The sequence below is a fragment of the Elephas maximus genome, chromosome 3, assembly GCF_024166365.1.
Source record: "Elephas maximus indicus isolate mEleMax1 chromosome 3, mEleMax1 primary haplotype, whole genome shotgun sequence".
In the NCBI taxonomy this organism is placed as follows: Eukaryota; Metazoa; Chordata; class Mammalia; order Proboscidea; family Elephantidae; genus Elephas; species Elephas maximus.
Window position 1 is genome coordinate 55,958,990 of NC_064821.1, and position 19,513 is coordinate 55,978,502.

Consider the following 19,513-nt stretch of genomic DNA (forward strand, 5'->3'; position numbering starts at 1 on the left):
CATTTAGGCCCCAGTGTGCACGGGCCCCTAGCCCCTAAAAACAAAAAACCAAACCCACTACTGTTGAGTCGATTCTGACTCATAGGGAATGTATAGGACAGAGTAGGGCTGCCCCAGAAGGTTTCCAAGGCTATAAATCTTTATGGAAGCAGGCTGCCACATCTCTCTCCCGTGGAGCAGCTAGTGAGTTTGAACCACTGACCTTTCAGTTAGCAGCTGACTGCTTTAACCACTACGCCACTTGGGCTAGCTCCTAACCCTGTAATATCCAAAAAACCAAAAGCCCTGGCTAGGCAGTGCTGTGCTCTGCCATGGCACAGAAAGGCAGTGGTGAATCCTGGGTTTTCTTGGAGCTGTGTTTCTCCCCACTCAACAAGTCTCCTGCTCTCTGCTCCTGCCCAATCTCTGGCCTGGGCTGGTCACGTTGCAGTCTTATGTTCTGAGCACTTTCACAACAGGAGCATCAGTGACCAGAGGCACGGCCTGTGGCATGGATGGAATTGGGTCCAAATCCCAACTCTCCTTCTTGGTCAGAATGCTGTCACGGAGCCTTAGTAGACTGACCCGCCTTGAGGGCCTGGCATGTAGGTCTTCGCCAGGCGTGACCTATCACCACTGGCACACAACCCATCTAACATCACCTCCTTTACAATATTCATAGACTGACTCTCCAGTTACGCGTGAATTCCTCCGGCGATGCAGAACTTGGTACTTCTCTGGTATCCCAGTCCCACTGTTACATATAGCTCTGACTGTAACAAAATTCTCCCAATGACCCTGAGATTTCTTCCCTAAAGCTTCTACCCACTGTACCTTGTTCATCCCAATGGACACAGAAGGAGCAAGTCCAACCCTTCCACAAGGGCAATGGTGGAAGCACTCAAAACACTTATTCTAACCCGACCACCAACATCTCAGGAGCTGCCAGCACTCTTCCTGGGACACCGTTTTTAGCCCTTTACCACACAATGCTCTTCCTCAGACTATGATCTGGTTTGCTAGATGCCCCAGAGTATGGCAGAAGGAACAGCCAGCAGCAGACAACATACTTTTAGAAAAGGAAGTTTCATTCTGTTGCTTGGGAAACACAATGTGCAGCTGGAATGGCAACTCTTGGCCTCTAACACCTGAGCCCAGACGAGGAGGTGAGTGAAAAGAATGTACCTTTCCTCAGCACGAAGGCCCACAGATATGAGAAGGCGGCATATATTCAGCAGGAGGCTTCAGGACTGTGGCTCATAATCCCAGGTGCCCACACTGGCCTCTCAGGACAGTAACTTGGTGAGCAGATTGGCAGCCACCTAAGTGTGCCCTTGAGTTGACGTGGAACTGCCTTATGTGCCAGATGCCAGACTCAACTGATAAACCAAAGAACCAAGTTGCCCAACGGGAGACTAAATAGCTGAGACAGTGTTTGACCTGATTTGTGGTAGCAGCTGTTATAGCTACTGGGAGGCAAAAGCCTCAGGGGTTCTCATGGTTGACATGACCCAGATAACTGCATTGACACACATGCACAATTCCTGGTAGGGACATGTTCCTAATAATTTATACACTGAGCCCGACCCTTTCTTTTAAGATCCCCAAATCGTGCCTATTTTTTTCAAGTGTGAATTAGATGCGATCACTTTTATCCAAGGTTAAGCAGTAAGTAGGGGAAGCCAGGATTAGACCACACACCTCAGGCTTCAGGCCTGTGTTCCCAGCCACCATTTGTTATGCCGCTTCAAGACTCTAGGACCCTAGATCTTCACCTTTGCTCCGGAGGCCAGGTGGTGCTGATGGTGTCTCGGCACCTGGGCCTCTGCTCCAAGCTCATCACCTTTCTTGGGTCTCCATCACAGAGTGGTGCTGAGGCTCTGGGACGCCAAGACTTTCAAGCCTGATGGAGAGAGCTGCTTTACTCTGTCCCCAAGGAAGGGTGACTCTCCACCTCCGCCCACAAACACAACCCTCTCAGAAGGAACGTCTTCCCAGTTACTTCCAACTTCAGTCTCTAACCTCAACTGATATCCATCGCAACACTTTTTTTTTTTTTAACACCAATAAGACAGTTAAGACAATTCTGTCTGTTTTGTTTTATTTGTTAAATTGCTAAAAAGTCATCAGGGGAAAACATTAACAAAAAATGAAATTGACACAGATTTAAATATCAATGAAATCCACTTTTCATTCCTACACTGTTATGTGCCTAAAATGACTATCTCAGGGTAAGCCACCTGGGACCCCTGAGCTGTATGGGAACATCACTCACAGCACCAGCTTGGCCAGGGCACAATGGGTGTGCACTGGCATGAACCCTGGTTGGTGGGAGGGGAGCAGAGCGAGTAGAGAGGGTGCAGAGGTTTGTCTCACTTGATAATGAACCTGGTGAGAGGGAGCCACTTACTGGTGACAATGCAGAACATGCCTTCTGCAGTTCACGGGGAGGCTGCACAGGACATGGGCCTTGAAGCTTGGCTTCCTTGCACCTGGCATGTGTTCAGATCCTCCCCACCGACATGTGCACTGGTAAGAGACCAGGAATATCGCAAAGCAGAGCACATCACCATGCCAGGATCATCACAAGGATAAAGGGCAGACAGACAAGCCAACCAGGAATATCACTTTTCAGGGGAAAGAAAGAAGCAAAGCAGAAGCCATTGCCTGGTGGCTTTCTGTCCTCAAAGGTCAAGACTTCTTAAGTTGGTTTTCTTTCTTCCTCCTCTTCTTTTTTAAAAAGAGTTCCGATACAGTTCCTAGGATAGTTACGGTTTCAGCTCTTGCTATAAAACTCAAACACTAAAATCGACTTGCAGATTTGGCTGGAAGGAGAGTAAGCCCAGTATTGCCTTAAAACTAAATTTAATCTTGTTTCAACACCTAATTTGTGCTCCCACAATGTGGGGATAGGGTGAGGTTGTGAGCCCACCACCCAAGTGTGGAAAGACGCAACCAAAGTACAGAACCCTCTCTGCTGCACAACCTGTGAAGTGAGAGAACAGGGAGCACTGTCCAGGAGGGTAGGAAGAGACGATGATTCGCACAAGAGGCCAACAAAGTGGTCAGTGAAGTCAATCTGACGTGGGGGCTCTCGAAGGCACACTTGCAGGAATGGAAGAGGGTTAAAGCTTCAAGTAGAAACAAAATGTATTTTAAATACTTAAATACTGATAAATATTTGCTTTAGGTGCTCCTGAGGGTGTAAAAAAAAAATATCATCTCATTTTTCTCAGCAACTTTTAAGACAAAATCGGTGTCCTGTCAAAAGCAGAGTTGTGGTTAAATCTATCTAACAAAGCATCCACAGCGCTGTGGAGTGTTCACCTCAGCTGAGACACATGAAGTTCCACCATGCACACTGCCTCACGAGGGCCTGAGGACACAATTGCCTTGACTGCGCTGAGTTGTTCTCCCAAGGTACACGCCCGCGGTGCCCAGGAGCCACCAAGACCAACACCACCAGGTGCGGACGAGGCAGTTTTCTTAAAGAGCTGTAAACAGACAGTCTGGTTCCCAGTGGTGTGGGTAATACAGGGATGCCAAAGAGTTCAGAGGCAGAGGAACTGGGCTACTTTCCAAGAGAATTGTCATCTCTGTTGCCTGCCTACTTGGGGAAAGCAGACCAGGTTAACAGCTGGCTTAGGAAGGCCACAGGACAAAGGGAAAGATTACAGAGTTGAGATTCCGAACCTTCAGGCTTCCAAATACTTTATATTTAAATAGTAATTGAGTTTGGAGGCATTATCCGTGAACAAACGCAATGTCATATGCAAGGTTCAGAATAGCAATAATGTCTAAATTGCTAAACTTCTGGGCTAGATTGCTCTTGTGAGTACGGACTCTACATGATCTAACAGTCTTTGCCAAGGAAGGACTGGCAACAGCCCCAGAGCAGGGAGTCTGGAAAGCCAAGTGCTATGCTTCAAGCAGTTGGACACCACAGTGAGTAGGCACATGGTAGTTTCCTCATCTAATGGGGCATGTGAAACAGTTTCTGGGACACACACCCATCTCCAGGAGCTGGCCCTTTCCTGGGCCTGTCACCAGGAGGGTTTTTCTACCAAGACCACACTATAAAAGGTGATGGTTCGAGGAAAGGATTCAACATGATGTCACAGGAGAAAACACACTTAACAGAAAGACTGCTAAGTGCTGGCCGGGAGCCAGGACCCAGGGCCAGCTGAAGCAGGCTTGTGCCTGGGAAATGCTAACAAGAAAACAGGAGGGTGGGAAATGCAATGTTTTGAAATCTAAATTTAAATTCGAAAGGCAAAACAAAAATTCTCTTTCCACGGATGAGAAACCACCAAAAAGCCACATGTACATGGTACCATTTGAAATGTACTTATTCTGACATTTCCTATGTCTAGGGCATGGTTCAGAGACTGATAACCTTGTGATTTCCTGCATCACCCAAAGAAATGCTCTACTTGGATGTACCTTATCTCTGAATGAAGAGAAAGTGAAAATTCAAGCCCTATTTGGGTGACATGCGACAAGACAAGCACAAAGGATGGAGCTGCTCTCGAGGTTGGCCATGCGTCATGGATCAAGTACCTGGTATGCAGCCTGATCACGGGTTCAACAGCCAGGCAGAAAATGCATGTTCACAACAAGGGAAAAAATAGTTTCTGGAAGGAACTGTGTTGGTATGCCCTTCCAGGATCAATTTCTACATTCAACAAATACGGTGGGTGTGCCCAACATATTCCAGAAGTAAAAGGAAGTCCATAGGGAAAAAACAGTATCTTTTGGTGCTTTAAGGATCTATCATGATACTGGCATTTTGGAATTCTCTACTGGTTCCCTAGTGACACCAGGAAAAGAGTTCTAGAAATATTTCTAAGAAGTGTCCTATTTCTCCAGGCACCTGGGCTTTGTAAAAGAAACAGAAAGTCAGAAAGATTTAGGGCTTATCAAGTTTACGTATACCAAAAACAAAAAAGTTTACAAATGGAAAAGGCAGCCTCCAGGGACCAAGTTTTGGGAATGAAAAGGGAGAGCAAATGTGGTTTTTGGCAACTTGCAACCAAATATGATTGTCAGAAAATTCCACAATCAGACACCAAATGTTTTCTGAGACATGTAGGGAGCACTCAAAAGACCAATGGACTAGGCAGACAGGTGTCAGCTGCCTGAACACTGCTTTACCATGATCCTGGCACACAAATGTGGAACCAAATTTCTCATTCAGTAACTTTCCCCAGTGATAAAGGGCAGAATGAGGCCAGACATAGGGCATTCCCTCAAAGAGAAGTTTTCACAGTTCCTCAATGATTTTAAGAGAAGGGGAAGAACAGTTTTTTATAGGTTACTTTTACCCTGCCAGCACCTGAAGCACGTGGGTCTGAAAACCTCCACCTTTATACCTTACACATGCCCTTTCTTTTTCTATCTCCGAAAAGGCCACATAAAGACTTATGGGGCGCTCTTCAGTTTCTTTCGGAAAGTTACTGATATTAGTCTGTTCCCTAAATTCTTGGTCTAGTTACCAGCAAAGTAGAAAAAGGCAGCACAGCCTCTGCTAAAACACAGCAACAATTTTATCTGAACCAGGACGGAGATCTCTCCCCTTTTGTAAACAGAATTGGCTATATAATATATATATATATATTTATATATAATTTTCTTCTTATGGAGATTTGATCCCAGCCTGAAGTGAGTTAGGTTGGGAAATGGGGTTTTGGTTTATGGGAATAATTTTGTTCTTTGTTTTCCCAATTCTCAGTCCAAATGCTTGCACACTGGAAAATTCCAAATTAAAAGCCACAGAAAGGGAAAGGGGTTTAGAACATATTATCTCTTTGCTCGCACAAAGTACAAGGCGTTTGTTTTTGGATAGTATTTCACATTCTGTTTCTTGTCCATGAGCCCTCCGAATATGATGAGTTCACCCCTGCCTTGCACCACTGTATGCAGGCTGGTTTCCGGAGGTCCGACCACAGAACTGCTATTAAATACTTTCCATTTGACCCGCCCCTTCTCCTTGGTGTCTTTAATGTCCAGCACGTACATCTGCATGGGCTTGCAGTTCATACTCTGGTACAGGGGTTTGCCAACATTTAGGGACTGTGGAGGGTGGTGGCCCAGACGGCGGGCAATGGGAGGTAAGGAATGTCCGTCCCCTTGAGCAGGCCCCGGGCGGGGGATGGGCACTGTTTCTCCACTGCTCAGGCTCTGGCTCCCAGGGGAGCCTGGAGAAGACCCCAGAGGAGGACTTAATGCCGCAGAGGCCGAGGGGCCTTTGGATGACATTGCTTTGATAGCTTCCAGACTCCGACGCAGGGCACCTGGGGAGACAGCCCCTGCGAGGGCACTGGCCACGTGTGGTGGGGTATGCACACCATTCGTCTGTTCAGGAGGGTGTCTCACACTTCCCCCAACTGTCCTGTTGTCAACGCCATCCATATGACTGCTACTGGAAGTGGGTTTGAGATCCCAATTCAGATCTATTGATCCTAACCTCAGATCTTTCTGATCTGGCAGTGATCCTCGTCGAGGGGTCACAGAAAGTCCCATTTTTAGGTCATATCCTTCAGCAGCAGAAGGAGTGCTTGGAGATATGGCCTGCACAGGGCTGTCCAAGGAAGACCCACCTACAGCTGCTGTTCCTGGAGATAAACTTCCACCATTGAGGATGGGAGAGCCATCTCCTCTGGCTGGGGAAAGACTCCCTTCCCGGGAACCTGCGGGGGTTTGCCTTTGAGCCCTGGGCCTCAGTGTTCCCCAGCGGCCGTTAACACAAGGAGCTTCATCCATACTCCTTACTGGAGACTGAGAACGGTACTCTCGGGTGTCAGGAACCAGGGCTGGAGGAGTGGCACTGATAGGTGACGGGCGAGAGTTCAAACTGGGGCTCAGTGGGGCTCTTCCACTAGGAGCTTGGCTGAAGACCACCACACACTGCCCCACCTGGAAGACAAACAGTATGTGCTCAAGGACTCTTGTACAACTTTGACCACCCATTCAACCACCAAACATTTTATAATGAACACAGAGAATATGCCAGGCATTTTGTAGGTACCTGAGATATAGAGATAAAAATGAGACTAGAAGGGGACAAACACGGGAATAATTCATTGCTTTAGTATGACATGTGCTATCACTAGAGTTATGTCCAAAGAATAGGGGTGGAATTTAAGGTACTCTGGGGACAGTTTCACAAAGAGATGCTTGCAATTGGAACTTAAGGGATGAGTGGGACCCACGTTAAGTTATCTGGTAGAGCTCACATACGAGAGAAATGCCAAAGGACCTACGATTTATGTGCATCTCTTTTATGACACCAAGGTACTTTCTATTTCTATACACATTTCATTTGTAATTTGACAAATTAATTTGATTTTACACTTTAGGACATTATCTCCCGCTGGCCCATCAATTCCTTGCTTACCCGGCAAGCTGGGTGGCACCACAGTTCTGGGGCCCCATGATCTTCATTTTCTACCTTGAGCGGCTGCCAGGCCCAGGGACCTGAGTGTATGTGCAGCAACCAGGCATCCTTGAACAGCTGTAAGAGAAGGTCCAGCAGTAGGACTCAAATGCACTACACGTTACAACACACACACACAGGGCTAGAGTCTCAAAGCTGTGCTGTCTGGTCTAGAAAGCAGGTGGGCCCTTCAGAAAGGAAAGCAAAATCCTCGGTTATTCGTTCAGTTGTACATGCATTCATTCATGCTTTCATTCCCACCTTCCTTCCCTCATCTTACCACCAGCCTAGCACTCATGAAACGATCATGAGTGGTTTTGAATCTTGCCCGTGGTTTTGTGTGTGTGTGTGTGTGTGTGTGTATTTGGGGGTGGGAGAGAGGGAAGATAATACATGTCTATAACTTTCTGAATCTATATTATTAAATAAATTCCATGTGGAATCCAACAGATCTCAACCTGCTTTTCTGTTCCACCTCCTTGAAAAGATAATACCAGCAAACCTCATAGCCTAAAGTGAGGATAAAAAAAAAAAATTTTTCTTTTTTTCTGAGGATAGGACGATAGGAATACTCAAGAAACAAATGTCTCCAATCAAAACCATTCCCACCTCTCCCCCCAAAAATTGGAGAAAAAGGCTAAAAAATAGCAGGCTACCTACTCAAGTTGGAAAAGGCATTCTGTAAGGAAAAGCCGCGGAAATGGTCTTGGACACACTTACAAAACGAAACAGAAGAAGCAAGTTTTGAACATTTAACAGCATGTGAATAAGAATGCCATATAAGCAATACTCACAGCATTGGGACCGCCACACCCTCCGAGGATTAAAATAGTCGCATCATCTATGACAATCTGGGAAGGAGAAGTTTACAATAAACCTACAAAGATATACAAAGGTATCCGTCTTCCTATGCTTCAGCAGTATGTGAAAATCATCTAACCAGTTCCCAAACGAGAGTATTCCAGTTATCATAAGGTCTCCATTCTCCCGAAACCTTGTGAATTCTGATCTCTGTGCACAAATTCCTGATGATTCACCTGAGTGGATATACGCTTTGTTGATCAAATATTAACAATACAGTGCCAACCACAGAAAATGCAGGGTTCTCTTGGGAAATGAAATAGCAAAGTAATTGCTTTAGGGAGAGGCGTAACATAAACCCACTCTAAATAAATATAGCCCATTAGAAGATGAAAAATAAACACCAGCAACAAAGAATGATAAACTCTCTTTGGCTTAGTGCATATTGGCATCTTACCTGGCTCCCTCCTCCCTCCCCCGTCCTAACTGAAAGATGCTACACTGTTTGTTGAATAGTTATTTTAATTCCTAAGCACCTGAGATTGGCCACCTCGAGGATGAGGACTAGGGCCGGAGATGTTCGGTTTGGACCACGCCCACTGCTCGAGGTCCAGGACCCAGACATCGTTGCTCCTGTGAAATAAGGACATAGCATGAAGGAGGTGGGAGGTCCTGGGGACAAAAGTAGGGGAGTTCCAGATGCCTGCGCCCCGCTGGGAAACCTGCACCATCTTCACTTTCACACAGAATGTCTGTGCTGGAGGAGGCTTCAGAGATGGCCTATTCAACTGGCAGAGTTCAGGGGCTTCCAAGCCAGAAAGTCTGTTGTGGAATTCCTGCTCTTCAACCTTGGGCAAGTCATTTAATTTAATCTAACTCTGGTTTCCTTAATTATAAAATGAAAATACTTCTACTACTCTAAAGAGCTAGTATGAATGAGGTTATATTGATAAAGATGCCCAGCAAAGTGCTATGTTCATAGTTAGCACTTAACCTATTATTTTAACTCCCTTCTTTGCCTAGAACCCATCTTGAGACTCTCAAACCTTTGTGCTTTCCTCTGTCCCATACGGCCTCACGTGAGTCATGTCAAGCCACACACTTGTATCAAAAGCAAAAGTTACTTGGTGATAGCAGGAACTAGCTATGGGTCAAGCTATTGTCTTTTAAAAGCAAAAACCACCAGAAAGAGAAAAAATGTTCAAAAGGCAACTCCATCAATGTCCAGGAGTTATAAGGATTTATTGATTCTGGCTACAAAAAGTAATGTCACAGTGGTTAATGAACGCTACAACTTTATCAAAAGCAAATTGGCATTCCCAAACCTCAAGGGACCAGCATGGCAAGGACAGGCTTCTGGAAGGCAGTCACTATTTTATGGTCACATACTCACACACAGGAATATAGGAACAACGCCTCCAATACCTCAAGTCCTAAGTCCTCTCATTTGGAGGCAGCTCCCAGTCTCTCTCTCCACAACTGTTTTAAAGTATGATGATGAAGAGTACCCTGTCTACAAGGTACTCTTTAAAGGAATAAAGGAATGGCTTTATTGCTGACAGCTCACCACCTTCCATTTCAGAGCACAGGGGGAATGACTAAACTGCTGCTAATGCTGAATCACAAAAATTGCCTCTGGTCTGAGCTGGCCAGTTACAGCCACAGGTGGAGAGGATAGAGGAAGGAGAACAGCCTGATAGTTTTCTTGCTCCTACACCCCTCCCCGATCCTCCCTGCATCCACCCCATTTGGGGAGTCCACAATTTCCACCTGTCCCGTCCATCTGCCTCTCTCCTCTAAAGCCCAAAGACCAGTATCTGGGTAATAAAGCAGAGCACAGAAAAGTACTTTGCTTCTTGGGAGGTGGGCTCTCTGTAGGCACAAGGAGAAGCAGGCAGGGTGGAGATGCCATCAGAATCTGAGCCTACTGGATAGAACTGCACACCAGACAAAAAGATATTCCACGTAGCCCTGATTTTATGGAGCAAGTTCTTCAGCTTTCTAGTGTGTGACCAAGGGATCAAAGAGAGGAATGCTACAGTGAGACAACTAAGTGGATTAACGAGAACCGTGCTCAGGAATACCAACCCTCGGGTTGATATGGAGCAGACCAAATATACTTACATTTGCCGGGATCCTAAGGAGCCACCAAAGACAATCATTTTATCGTCTATGACGCAGGAGGAGTGGCCGGCCATGGGAGGTGGCCCATGGGTTGTCACAATGCAGTTCCACCTAACGTAAAATAAACAAACAAAAAGGAAAACAGGTGGAAACAAGAAGTTGGCACCATCTGTTTCTGGTCCTACATGTGTAAAGCGGAAAACAGTAAGTAGGCACCATTTCAAATGACACGCCTAGCACCTTCAGTAGAGATATGATTAGGGTAGTGAACAGAGGATGGCATAGGTGTTTATGCTTTTCACTTTCCAGTTCTCAATGTGTATGGTTTGGAGGTAGAGTGGAGAGATAAGACGATGATAAGGGACACTACCACGGCTCCTTGGCTGCTTCGGCCTAGTTCGCTGCAGTTGGCTGAGAGCGCATCACCTGCAATTTCTTCCATTTACTGTCCTGATCAGTAGCAACTGCCAAGAGCCCTGTACTGAGTATTTATTACAAGGAACAGGGGATGCTGTCATTTAGAAAAGATGTATTTTAAAAGCGATTGAGAGTCAGTCTTGGGGACATAGCAAGGAGTAAGGAATCATCTGGATCTACAGCACTCCTGGGAGATCGGCAGCCAAAGCTGAAGAGCTCCCTGTTCTTCAACCGGCTCATTCGTTTCGTTTTTCTTGGCACAGGAATAAATCTCTTCCACTTGTTCTCTTTGGAATAAGGATTCTTAACTTGGGATCTTAAGGGGGTCCTATAAACCCTCTGAAACTACACATAAAATCTATACATATGTACCACCCCCCTTTTTTTTTTCTGGGAAAAGGTTTCCAATCAAATTCTCAAAGGGATTCTTGACACAAAGATTTTTTAAAAACCCACTGATTTAAAAACTATTCCAGATTTAAAAAATCTTATCGCTGCAGCTTACCAGTTTTTAGACGGTGAGTAAGTGTGTATTTCATCAAAGAATCTCTCTGGTTGGTGTAGGGGATAAGGGCTTGGCCGTGTCCAGCCACCAAACAGCACCAGCAAGTCCTTGTACACGACCAAAGTTGCTCCGGCTTTGGGGGAAGGATAGGACCCTGGGAGAAGTCAATAACACCACGGTTAGGATGCAGGGCCTCACAACAAGATATAGGTAGGCTGTCTAGGGTTCAGCTGGCCCCTGGAAGAGTGACAAAATGGGAACCAATACTAGAAAGCACAGGGAAAAGGGAAGACAAAACAGGGATTGCAGGTCTCAGAGAAAACTATTACCAATTTATGCACAGTTTATAAATAACTCTGCGAAGTCTGAGTTACAGGAAAGTTACCGAGCCTCCCTCAGGCTTAGTTTGCTCCCCTGAAATTGGGGATGAATATTAAATAATGACTCAAAGCACCTAACACAGTGCCTGGCTCAAGAAATGACTCAACTGTCCATTCCTTTAATAAGCTTAATAGAGGTCACAAAGGAAAGCCTGTAAGGAGATCCAGGGAGGAGTATGTGTAGAGGCTAGATACCTAGATGGGATTTAAAAATAACTGCTGCTACCACAGATACAAAAGGAGGCCAAGTTCAGTTCTCCTTTGTCCTATCAGTTAGTGTTAGGACCCCAGCTATGGGCCTCACATGGTCAGACAGCCTCAGACCAGCACAAATGGAGCAGACTTTTAAGGCTCGATATGAAGGGATTCTAACAAAACTGCAGGCCTTATACCAAGAGTGGTTACTTAGACTCTTTGGGCTGGATCTCTGAGCTATGCTGACCAAATCTTGAAAAAAACAAAACAGAAACTTGGCTTATGCTGGAAAACTACAGGGATAACAAATGTCCCACAGAACAGAATGCTTCAGAGCTTTTGTCTTTGAAATAACAAGTGACATTTCCCCCCAAGCCCTTACTTTACATGTCACCTTTAGTTTGCTTAAGACCACAGCAATTTGTTTCAGTATCCCCAAACCCACTGCCGTTGCGTTGATTCCGACTCACAGCCACCCTATAGGACAGAATAGAATTGCCCCATATGGTTTCCAAGGAGTGCCTGGTAGATTTGAACTGCTGAACTCTTGGTTAGCAGCTGTAGCTCTTAACCACTATGCTACTAGGGTTCCCAAAATATCCAGGTGTCAGCAAATATTGGAATATCAAAATTTTTGTTAAAATTGCAGAATCTATTTTTCAAAGGAAATCTTAAGCACAAGGAATCCCAAGACTCTATTAATCTGATAGTGGTTGAGGTACTCCAATGTAAGTGGACAGCTTGGCATTCCCTTATCTGACGTAAGGGGTTATGGGAACATGGTGTTAAAAGCTTTGCTCAGGTGGCTTTAATGATATCACTTACATAATCATGAGGTTAGAGAGGTGGAACAGAGGACTGTCTTAATTGTGATCCAACTCCAGGGTAACTTAATGTGATTTACTTAGAAGGTACCAGTCCTCAGAATAAGGAGTGTGCATCTAAGAACAAGTGGCATTAACTATTCTGAACACTTTCCTAGTAGAACAGACACTACTTCACAGAGGATCTGACCACAGAAATGAGTCTTCTCTAGGAACTGTTCTTGTGTTAATCAGCAGCGTGGAGACACTGGAGGAGGTCGTCCGTGAGTTAGTTCTCTCTACCCTTGTATCGTATCCCTCAGGAATCATGGCTAAGGGTCTACTCATGATCTGTTGTCCATACGTAGTCTTGTGATTTTCTGTTTAAACCCTTCTCTGGCAAAAGCCTCCTAGCTCAACTAGAAAACTTAATATAATGGTCTAGTTAAAATGCTACTATTTCCAAAAATGATTTAATTTGTGAAATGCCAAACAGACCCTCATGTTCTTGCTCCTAGCTTGGAACTCATAAGTACTGTGAAACGTTTAGAAAAAGCAAAAGCAAAAAAAAATATATAACAGACTTCATACACACACACGCACATGCGCGCGCGCGCATATATAAACCCACCCATTGCCGTCGCCCCCACGTGTCTGTCAGTTTGTCGTACTGTGGGGGCTTGTGTGTTGCTGTGATGCTGGAACATCAAACACCAGCAGGGTCACCCATGGCGGACAGGTTTCAGCTGAGCTTCCAGACTAAGACAGACTAGGAAGAAGGACCCAGTGATTTACTTCTGCAAAGAATTAGCCAGTTAAAACCTTATGAATAGCAGCTGAACACTGTCTGGTATAGTGCCGGAAGATGAGCCCTTTAGGTTGGAAGGCACTCAAAATACAACTGGAATTCCTTGAGTTGCAATACTGAAAGATTTTACGGGGAAAATATTAAATAACGCAGGAAACATGAAAAGAGACGGAAGGAACACACAGAGTCACTATACCGAAAAGAAATGATCGACGTTCAACCATTTCAGGAGGTAGCATATGATCAGGAACTGAAGGTACTGAAAGAAGTGCAAGTTGCACTGAAGACATTGGCAAAAAACAAGGCACCAGGAAATGATGGAATATCAATTGAGATGTTTCAACAAAGAGATGCAACACTAGAAGTGCTCGCTCATCTACGCCAAGAAATTTGGAAGACAGCACCTGGCCAAGTGACTGGAAGAGATTCACATTTATGCCTAGTCCCAAAAAAGGAGATCCAGCTGAATGTGGAAATTATCAAATGATATCATTAATATCACACACAAGTAAAATTTTGCTGAAGATCATTCAAAAGTGGCTGCAGCAGTACACTGACAAAGAACTGCCAGAAATTCAAGATGGATTCAGAAGAGGACATGGAACCAGGGATATCACTGCTGATGTGAGATGGATCCTGGCTGAAAGCAGAGAACACAGAAAGATGTTTATCTGTGTTTTATTGACTATGCAAAGGCATTTGACTGTATGGATCATAACAAATTATGAATAACATTTTAAAGAATGGGAACTTCAGAACACTTAACTGTGCTCATAAGGAACCTGTACACAGATCGTTCGAACAGAGCAAGGGGATACTGCATGGTTTAAAGTCAAGAAAGGTGTGCGTCAGGGTGAATCCTTTCACTGTACCTATTCAATCTGTATGCTGAGCAAATAATTAGAGAACCTAGACTATCTGAAGAAGAATGGGGCATCAGGATTGGAGTGAGACTTATTAATAACCTGATTATGCAAATGACACATCCCTGCTTGCTGAAAGTGAAGAGGACTTGAAGCACTTACTGATGAAGATCAAAGACCACAGCCTTCAGTATGGATTATACCTCAGAGCTGGACCAATAAGCAACAACATGATAAATGGAGAAAAGACTGAAGTTGTCAAGGATTTTATTTTACTTGGATCCACAATCAACAGCCATGGAAGCATCAGTCAAGAAATCAAAGGACGCATTGCATTGGGCAAATCTGCTGCAAAAGACCTCTTTAAGGCAAAGATATCACCTTAAGGGCTAAGGTGCGCCTGACCCAAGCCATGGTGTTTTTGATCAACTCATATGCTTATGAAAGCTGAACAATGAATAAGGAAGACTGAAGAAGAATTGATGCCTTTGAATTGCAGTGTTGGCAAGGAATATTGAACATACCACAGACTGCCAAAAGAACAAACAAATCTGTCTCGGAAGAAGAACAACCAGAATGCTCCTTAGAGGCAAGGGTGGCAAGACTGCGTCTCACGTATTTTGGACATGTTATCAGGAGGGACCCATCCCTGGAGGAGGACATCATGCTTGGTAGGGAGTCAGCAGGAAAGAAGACGACCTTCAAAGAGATGGACTGACACAGTGGCTGCAACTATGGGCTCAAGCATAACAAGGCTTGTTTGAGGATGGCACAGGACCAGGCAGTGCTTCGTTCTGTTGTACACAGGGTCGTTATGAGTTGGAATCGACTTGACGGCACCTAACAACAACACTGCCATTGAGTCAATTCTGACGCATAGTGACCATATGGGACAGCACAGAACTGCCCCACAGGGTTTCCAAGGAACAGCTAGTGGGTTCAAACTGGTGACTTTTTGGTTATCAGCCGATGCTCTTAACCACTGTGCCATCAGGGCATGCATGGGCACGCACGCGCGTACACACACACGCAGAGACTTCAGTCAAGTAGTAATTTAAATCTTCCAGATTAAAATCTGGATTTGAAATCCTGGAGATCCCGGCTTTTAAAAACAAGTGTACAAAGTGAAGCAGCATAGCAAGTGTCTCCAAAAGGGCCATATATGGAAATAAAAAAAAATAAAATTTTAAATGCAAACTGATGAGCTCTATAAAAAATTTTCAAGTACACGTGCTCTGAGTCAGCAATTCCATTTCTAGTGATTAATTCTAATAAGATAACTGAGCAAATACAAAAAGAAACAGATACAAGGATGCTCATTTGCAGTGTTTAAATAAATCAAGGAATATCCACACAAAATGATATTACGTGATCATCACAAATGATGCGGTGCTGTATTTATTGTCTTGAAACAGTGTCCGTTATTAAGTGAATAACAGCTTGCTAGTTGATGGGCAGTATGGTAAGGCACTGTTTACACATAGTAATTCACTTAAGCCTTAACTCCGACAAGGCAGGCATTATTATAATCCCCATTTCATGGACGAGGAAACTGAGGCACAAGGTGATTAATTTCCCCAAGGTCACACATCCAACTGGTGGCAGAGAAGGAACATGAATTTGGGCAAATTAAGCCCACTTAAAAGTAATCTATTTTTTCTGCACATGTTCCTACACAAAGAAGAAAGTCTGGAAGGTCAATAACAGCTGATCTCGCTGAATGGTTAACATTAGAAGGGATTCTGGTTTCCTTCTTCATAAAAAATTTTTCTGTATTGGCTGAACTTTGCAAAAAGTGATACTTGCTCATTGTGACTGGGGAAAAACAAAGCTATTCCAGTTTTCAAAAATGAGAAATATGAATTGAACACAACTCCCTCTTCCTGCTCCTCCCCCTGAAATTCCTCCACCTGATGAAGGTCTGTGTGAGAGGCTGTATGTAGGACAGATACTCAATTCCTTACTTGAAATTCCAAAATCTTCAGAGCTCTAAAAACCTAGTTTTTTCAAAACACATTTAGTGACAAAACCTAACTTGAAATGATGTGAGTCTATGTACAGTCTTTATTTAATCCACTCATTGATTATTCATTTAATCTAATACTGTGAATATCTGTATGTTTTGCTGTACAATATTAATAAGTTCGATTACAGGGTGCTGTCCCAGACTACCAGAGGTATTATAAAAGAATATGCATCGTATTCACATTCTAAAACCTGAAAAATTCTGAATTCCAAGTCAGAATTAGCACCAAGGGTTTTACCATGAGGAACTATGGTTAAGGGTGTAGGCTGTAGAGCCAGTCACTGGGGTCAGGTCCCAGCCTTGCCACTTAACTAACCGTGAAACTCAAGACCAGTTGTCAAACCTCTCTCTGCTTCTGTTTCCTTACTATAAACTGGGACAACAATAGCATCTGCCCCATAGGGCAATGGTGAAGATTAGATGAGTTAAATCAGGCAATACATTTAGAACAGTGCCTGGTGTTATTATTATTGGTAAGGCAAACTTACATGGAAGCTAATACCAGATCAATTAGCCACTGATATCTGACAGTACTGCTATCTACGTGGAATGAAGTTTATGAGGACAGAATTGAACCGGTGGACATATTTAACACTAGTATATGGTTAAAGTGTTCCTGGCAGAGTGACTATTTAGTTAGAGAAAGTATAAGAGGAAACAACGATAGCAATAAAATTACAACAGTAGGCGGCATGAAAGGGAAGTTACTCCAAGTCCCAGGATCGTAAATAAAATACATTGCATGTGATAAGGAAACAAAACGCAATGGTTAATTACTGGACAGAGGAAGGCCAGGGGAACCCCTGAGACTATCGTCCTAAGATATCCTTTGAACTTGAACTGAAATCACTCCTGGTGGTCACCTTTCATCCAAACAATAAACAATACCACCCCTGAATGCTGTGCTCCCTTAAATAATCAACTAACTCAGTAACTCAGTGCCATCGAGTTGATTCTGACTCATAGCGACCCTATAGGACAGAGTAGAACTGCCCCATAGAGTTTCCAAGGAGCGCCTGGCAGATTCAAACTGCCGACCCTTTGGTTAGCACCCGTAGCACTTAACCACTACGCCACCAGGGTTTCCAAAATAATCAACTATGTGAGACCAAATGGTCAACATTTACCCTAAAACAATGATTAGAAGCTAAGGAGGGGCAGGAAAGCTAGATTAATGGAAACAGAACAAAAAGAATGGAAATAATGAGAATGTTGACACATTGTGAAAAATGTAACCAAGTCATGGAACAAGTTGTATAAAAATTGTTAAATGGTGGAAACCTAATTTGCTGTATAAACTTAAAACACACATGCACACGCACACACGTACACAAGCAATGGTTAACACAGGAAGATAAGTTTTGGTCTGGTCCTACTTGTTTTTACTATGTGTTTCCTGTACCATCTTTTGAAATAAACTGACCAATACTTTACGAGGAAAGGCAAACCAGTATTTACCAGTCCCGGGTTTAAAGAGATTGCAAGTGTAGTATAAGAATACAAACCTCTCAAGGGGAAAAACTAATCACAGAATTAAGAAAAGTATTGGTAAAACATAAGGACCCATAAAATCAAAAAAGAGGAAAGACTATGAAGAAACACATTCAGAATATTCCCCAATTTGAACATCTCATGTGATTTTAATCCTAAACTCACAAAAATACTAAAGAAACCAGATGCAGGACAGTCAGTGACAGCAACAGGACAGAGGGAGCCTGACATATAGAGCAATAATTTCCAAATCTCTAGTACCTCCACACTTCAGACCTGTGCTGTCCAACACAGTCACCATTAGCCACATGTAGTCAGTGGCTACTGAATTGGACAGCACAGATATAGAACATTTCCATCATCACAGAAAGTCCTCTGGGACAGCACTGCCTTAGACAAAGGATTTTAACTTTATAAGCTGCATGCCTAGGTTTGGGGGCTATGGGAAACGTGGTAGGGATGGATGGGTAACTTGATTGAGCTTAGGAGAAATTATAATTACTAATGCTTTAACTACTGCTCCAGAGCCCTGGTAAGCACAGTAGTTCAGCACTCGGCTGCTAACTGAAAGGTCAGCAATTTGAGCCCACCAGCTGCATGGGAGAAAGTTATGGCAGTCTGTTTCCATAAGGATTACAGCCTTGGAAACCGTAAGGGGCAGCTCTGCTCTGTCCTACAGGGTCACTATGGATTCAACTTGATGGCAACAGGTATGGTTTTGGTTGTAACTATTGCTACTAATAATAATAACTAATATTTACTAAATCCTAGGCACCTTTTGAAGTGTTTCACATTCACAAACTAGCTCCTAGTAAATTCTCATTTTACAGAAGAGAAAATTGTCATTTAAATAACTTGTCCAAAGTCATAGAACTGATAAATGGCAGTACCAGGGTTCCAGTTCATTTAGTCTAGCTTCAAAACTCATTCATTTAACCACTATACTATGCTGCTATTTATGCATACAGATACATTGCCACAAAAATTTCAAACACCTTATAAACATCTGAGTGTTTCAAAACTGAAGAAGCTCTTTTCTAAATCTAATTAATTTGGTACACCATAGGCCTAGACTAGATGGAGAGAGAAGTAAATTAAACAAAACGCTATTCTTAGGATCTTCTTTTTCTCCATAAGGCTCTGGGTCATACTCAGCCTCTGACACAGGACCCTTTTAACTGTTCTCTGGACTCCCTAAGGAAAGGTAAGCTGACAGTACTAAACCCATACAAGAGATCCTTAAGAATTATCTTAGGTAAGGGCTTTCCCAAAAAATGCCTCAATTATTGCCACCTTTCAGAAAGCCAAAATCTTTCCCTTTACTCTTTATTCCGAGGAGTAGGGGATCCTCCCCACCCAGCATTTCCAAGGCCTGTTTTATGTTACACACAGTGGCAGCTTCAATTTCCGCATCCTACTCAAACATTTCGCCAGCTGAGTAAGGTCACACTAAAAGTTAAATCAATTGTGCTTCCCCACTTCAATTTGTAAGTAAAGTGTGAAAAAAAGTGCCATACGAGAATGCATGGAAGGGGGTGGATTCAACAGACAGCCTGTATACAATTGGTTCAGCTATCAGATATAAAAGATACTGGCTCATCAAACTTTATATGATGTTTGGATATTTATTGCAAACTGGATCTTTTTAAATTTTTTCTACTTAATATTGCGAAGGCTTTGTAAAGA

General features: G+C 43.7%; 1 protein-coding gene across 3 annotated transcripts in view; it reads right to left on the minus strand.

Moving 5' to 3' along the window:
* Positions 1-1,650: 1,650 nt before the first annotated feature.
* FBXO42 (F-box protein 42) overlaps positions 1,651-19,513 on the minus strand; it is a 117,864-nt gene continuing 100,001 nt past the window's right edge. For all 3 annotated transcript variants that reach the window (XM_049878036.1, XM_049878039.1, XM_049878037.1), the window contains 6 exons: positions 11,262-11,415; positions 10,340-10,450; positions 8,752-8,848; positions 8,209-8,265; positions 7,376-7,492; positions 1,651-6,894 (listed from right to left, as the gene is read on the minus strand). In XM_049878036.1, coding sequence (XP_049733993.1) covers positions 5,779-6,894; positions 7,376-7,492; positions 8,209-8,265; positions 8,752-8,848; positions 10,340-10,450; positions 11,262-11,415 — 1,652 coding nt within the window. In that variant the 3' untranslated portion in view covers positions 1,651-5,778. The remainder of the gene's footprint in view (positions 6,895-7,375; positions 7,493-8,208; positions 8,266-8,751; positions 8,849-10,339; positions 10,451-11,261; positions 11,416-19,513) is intronic.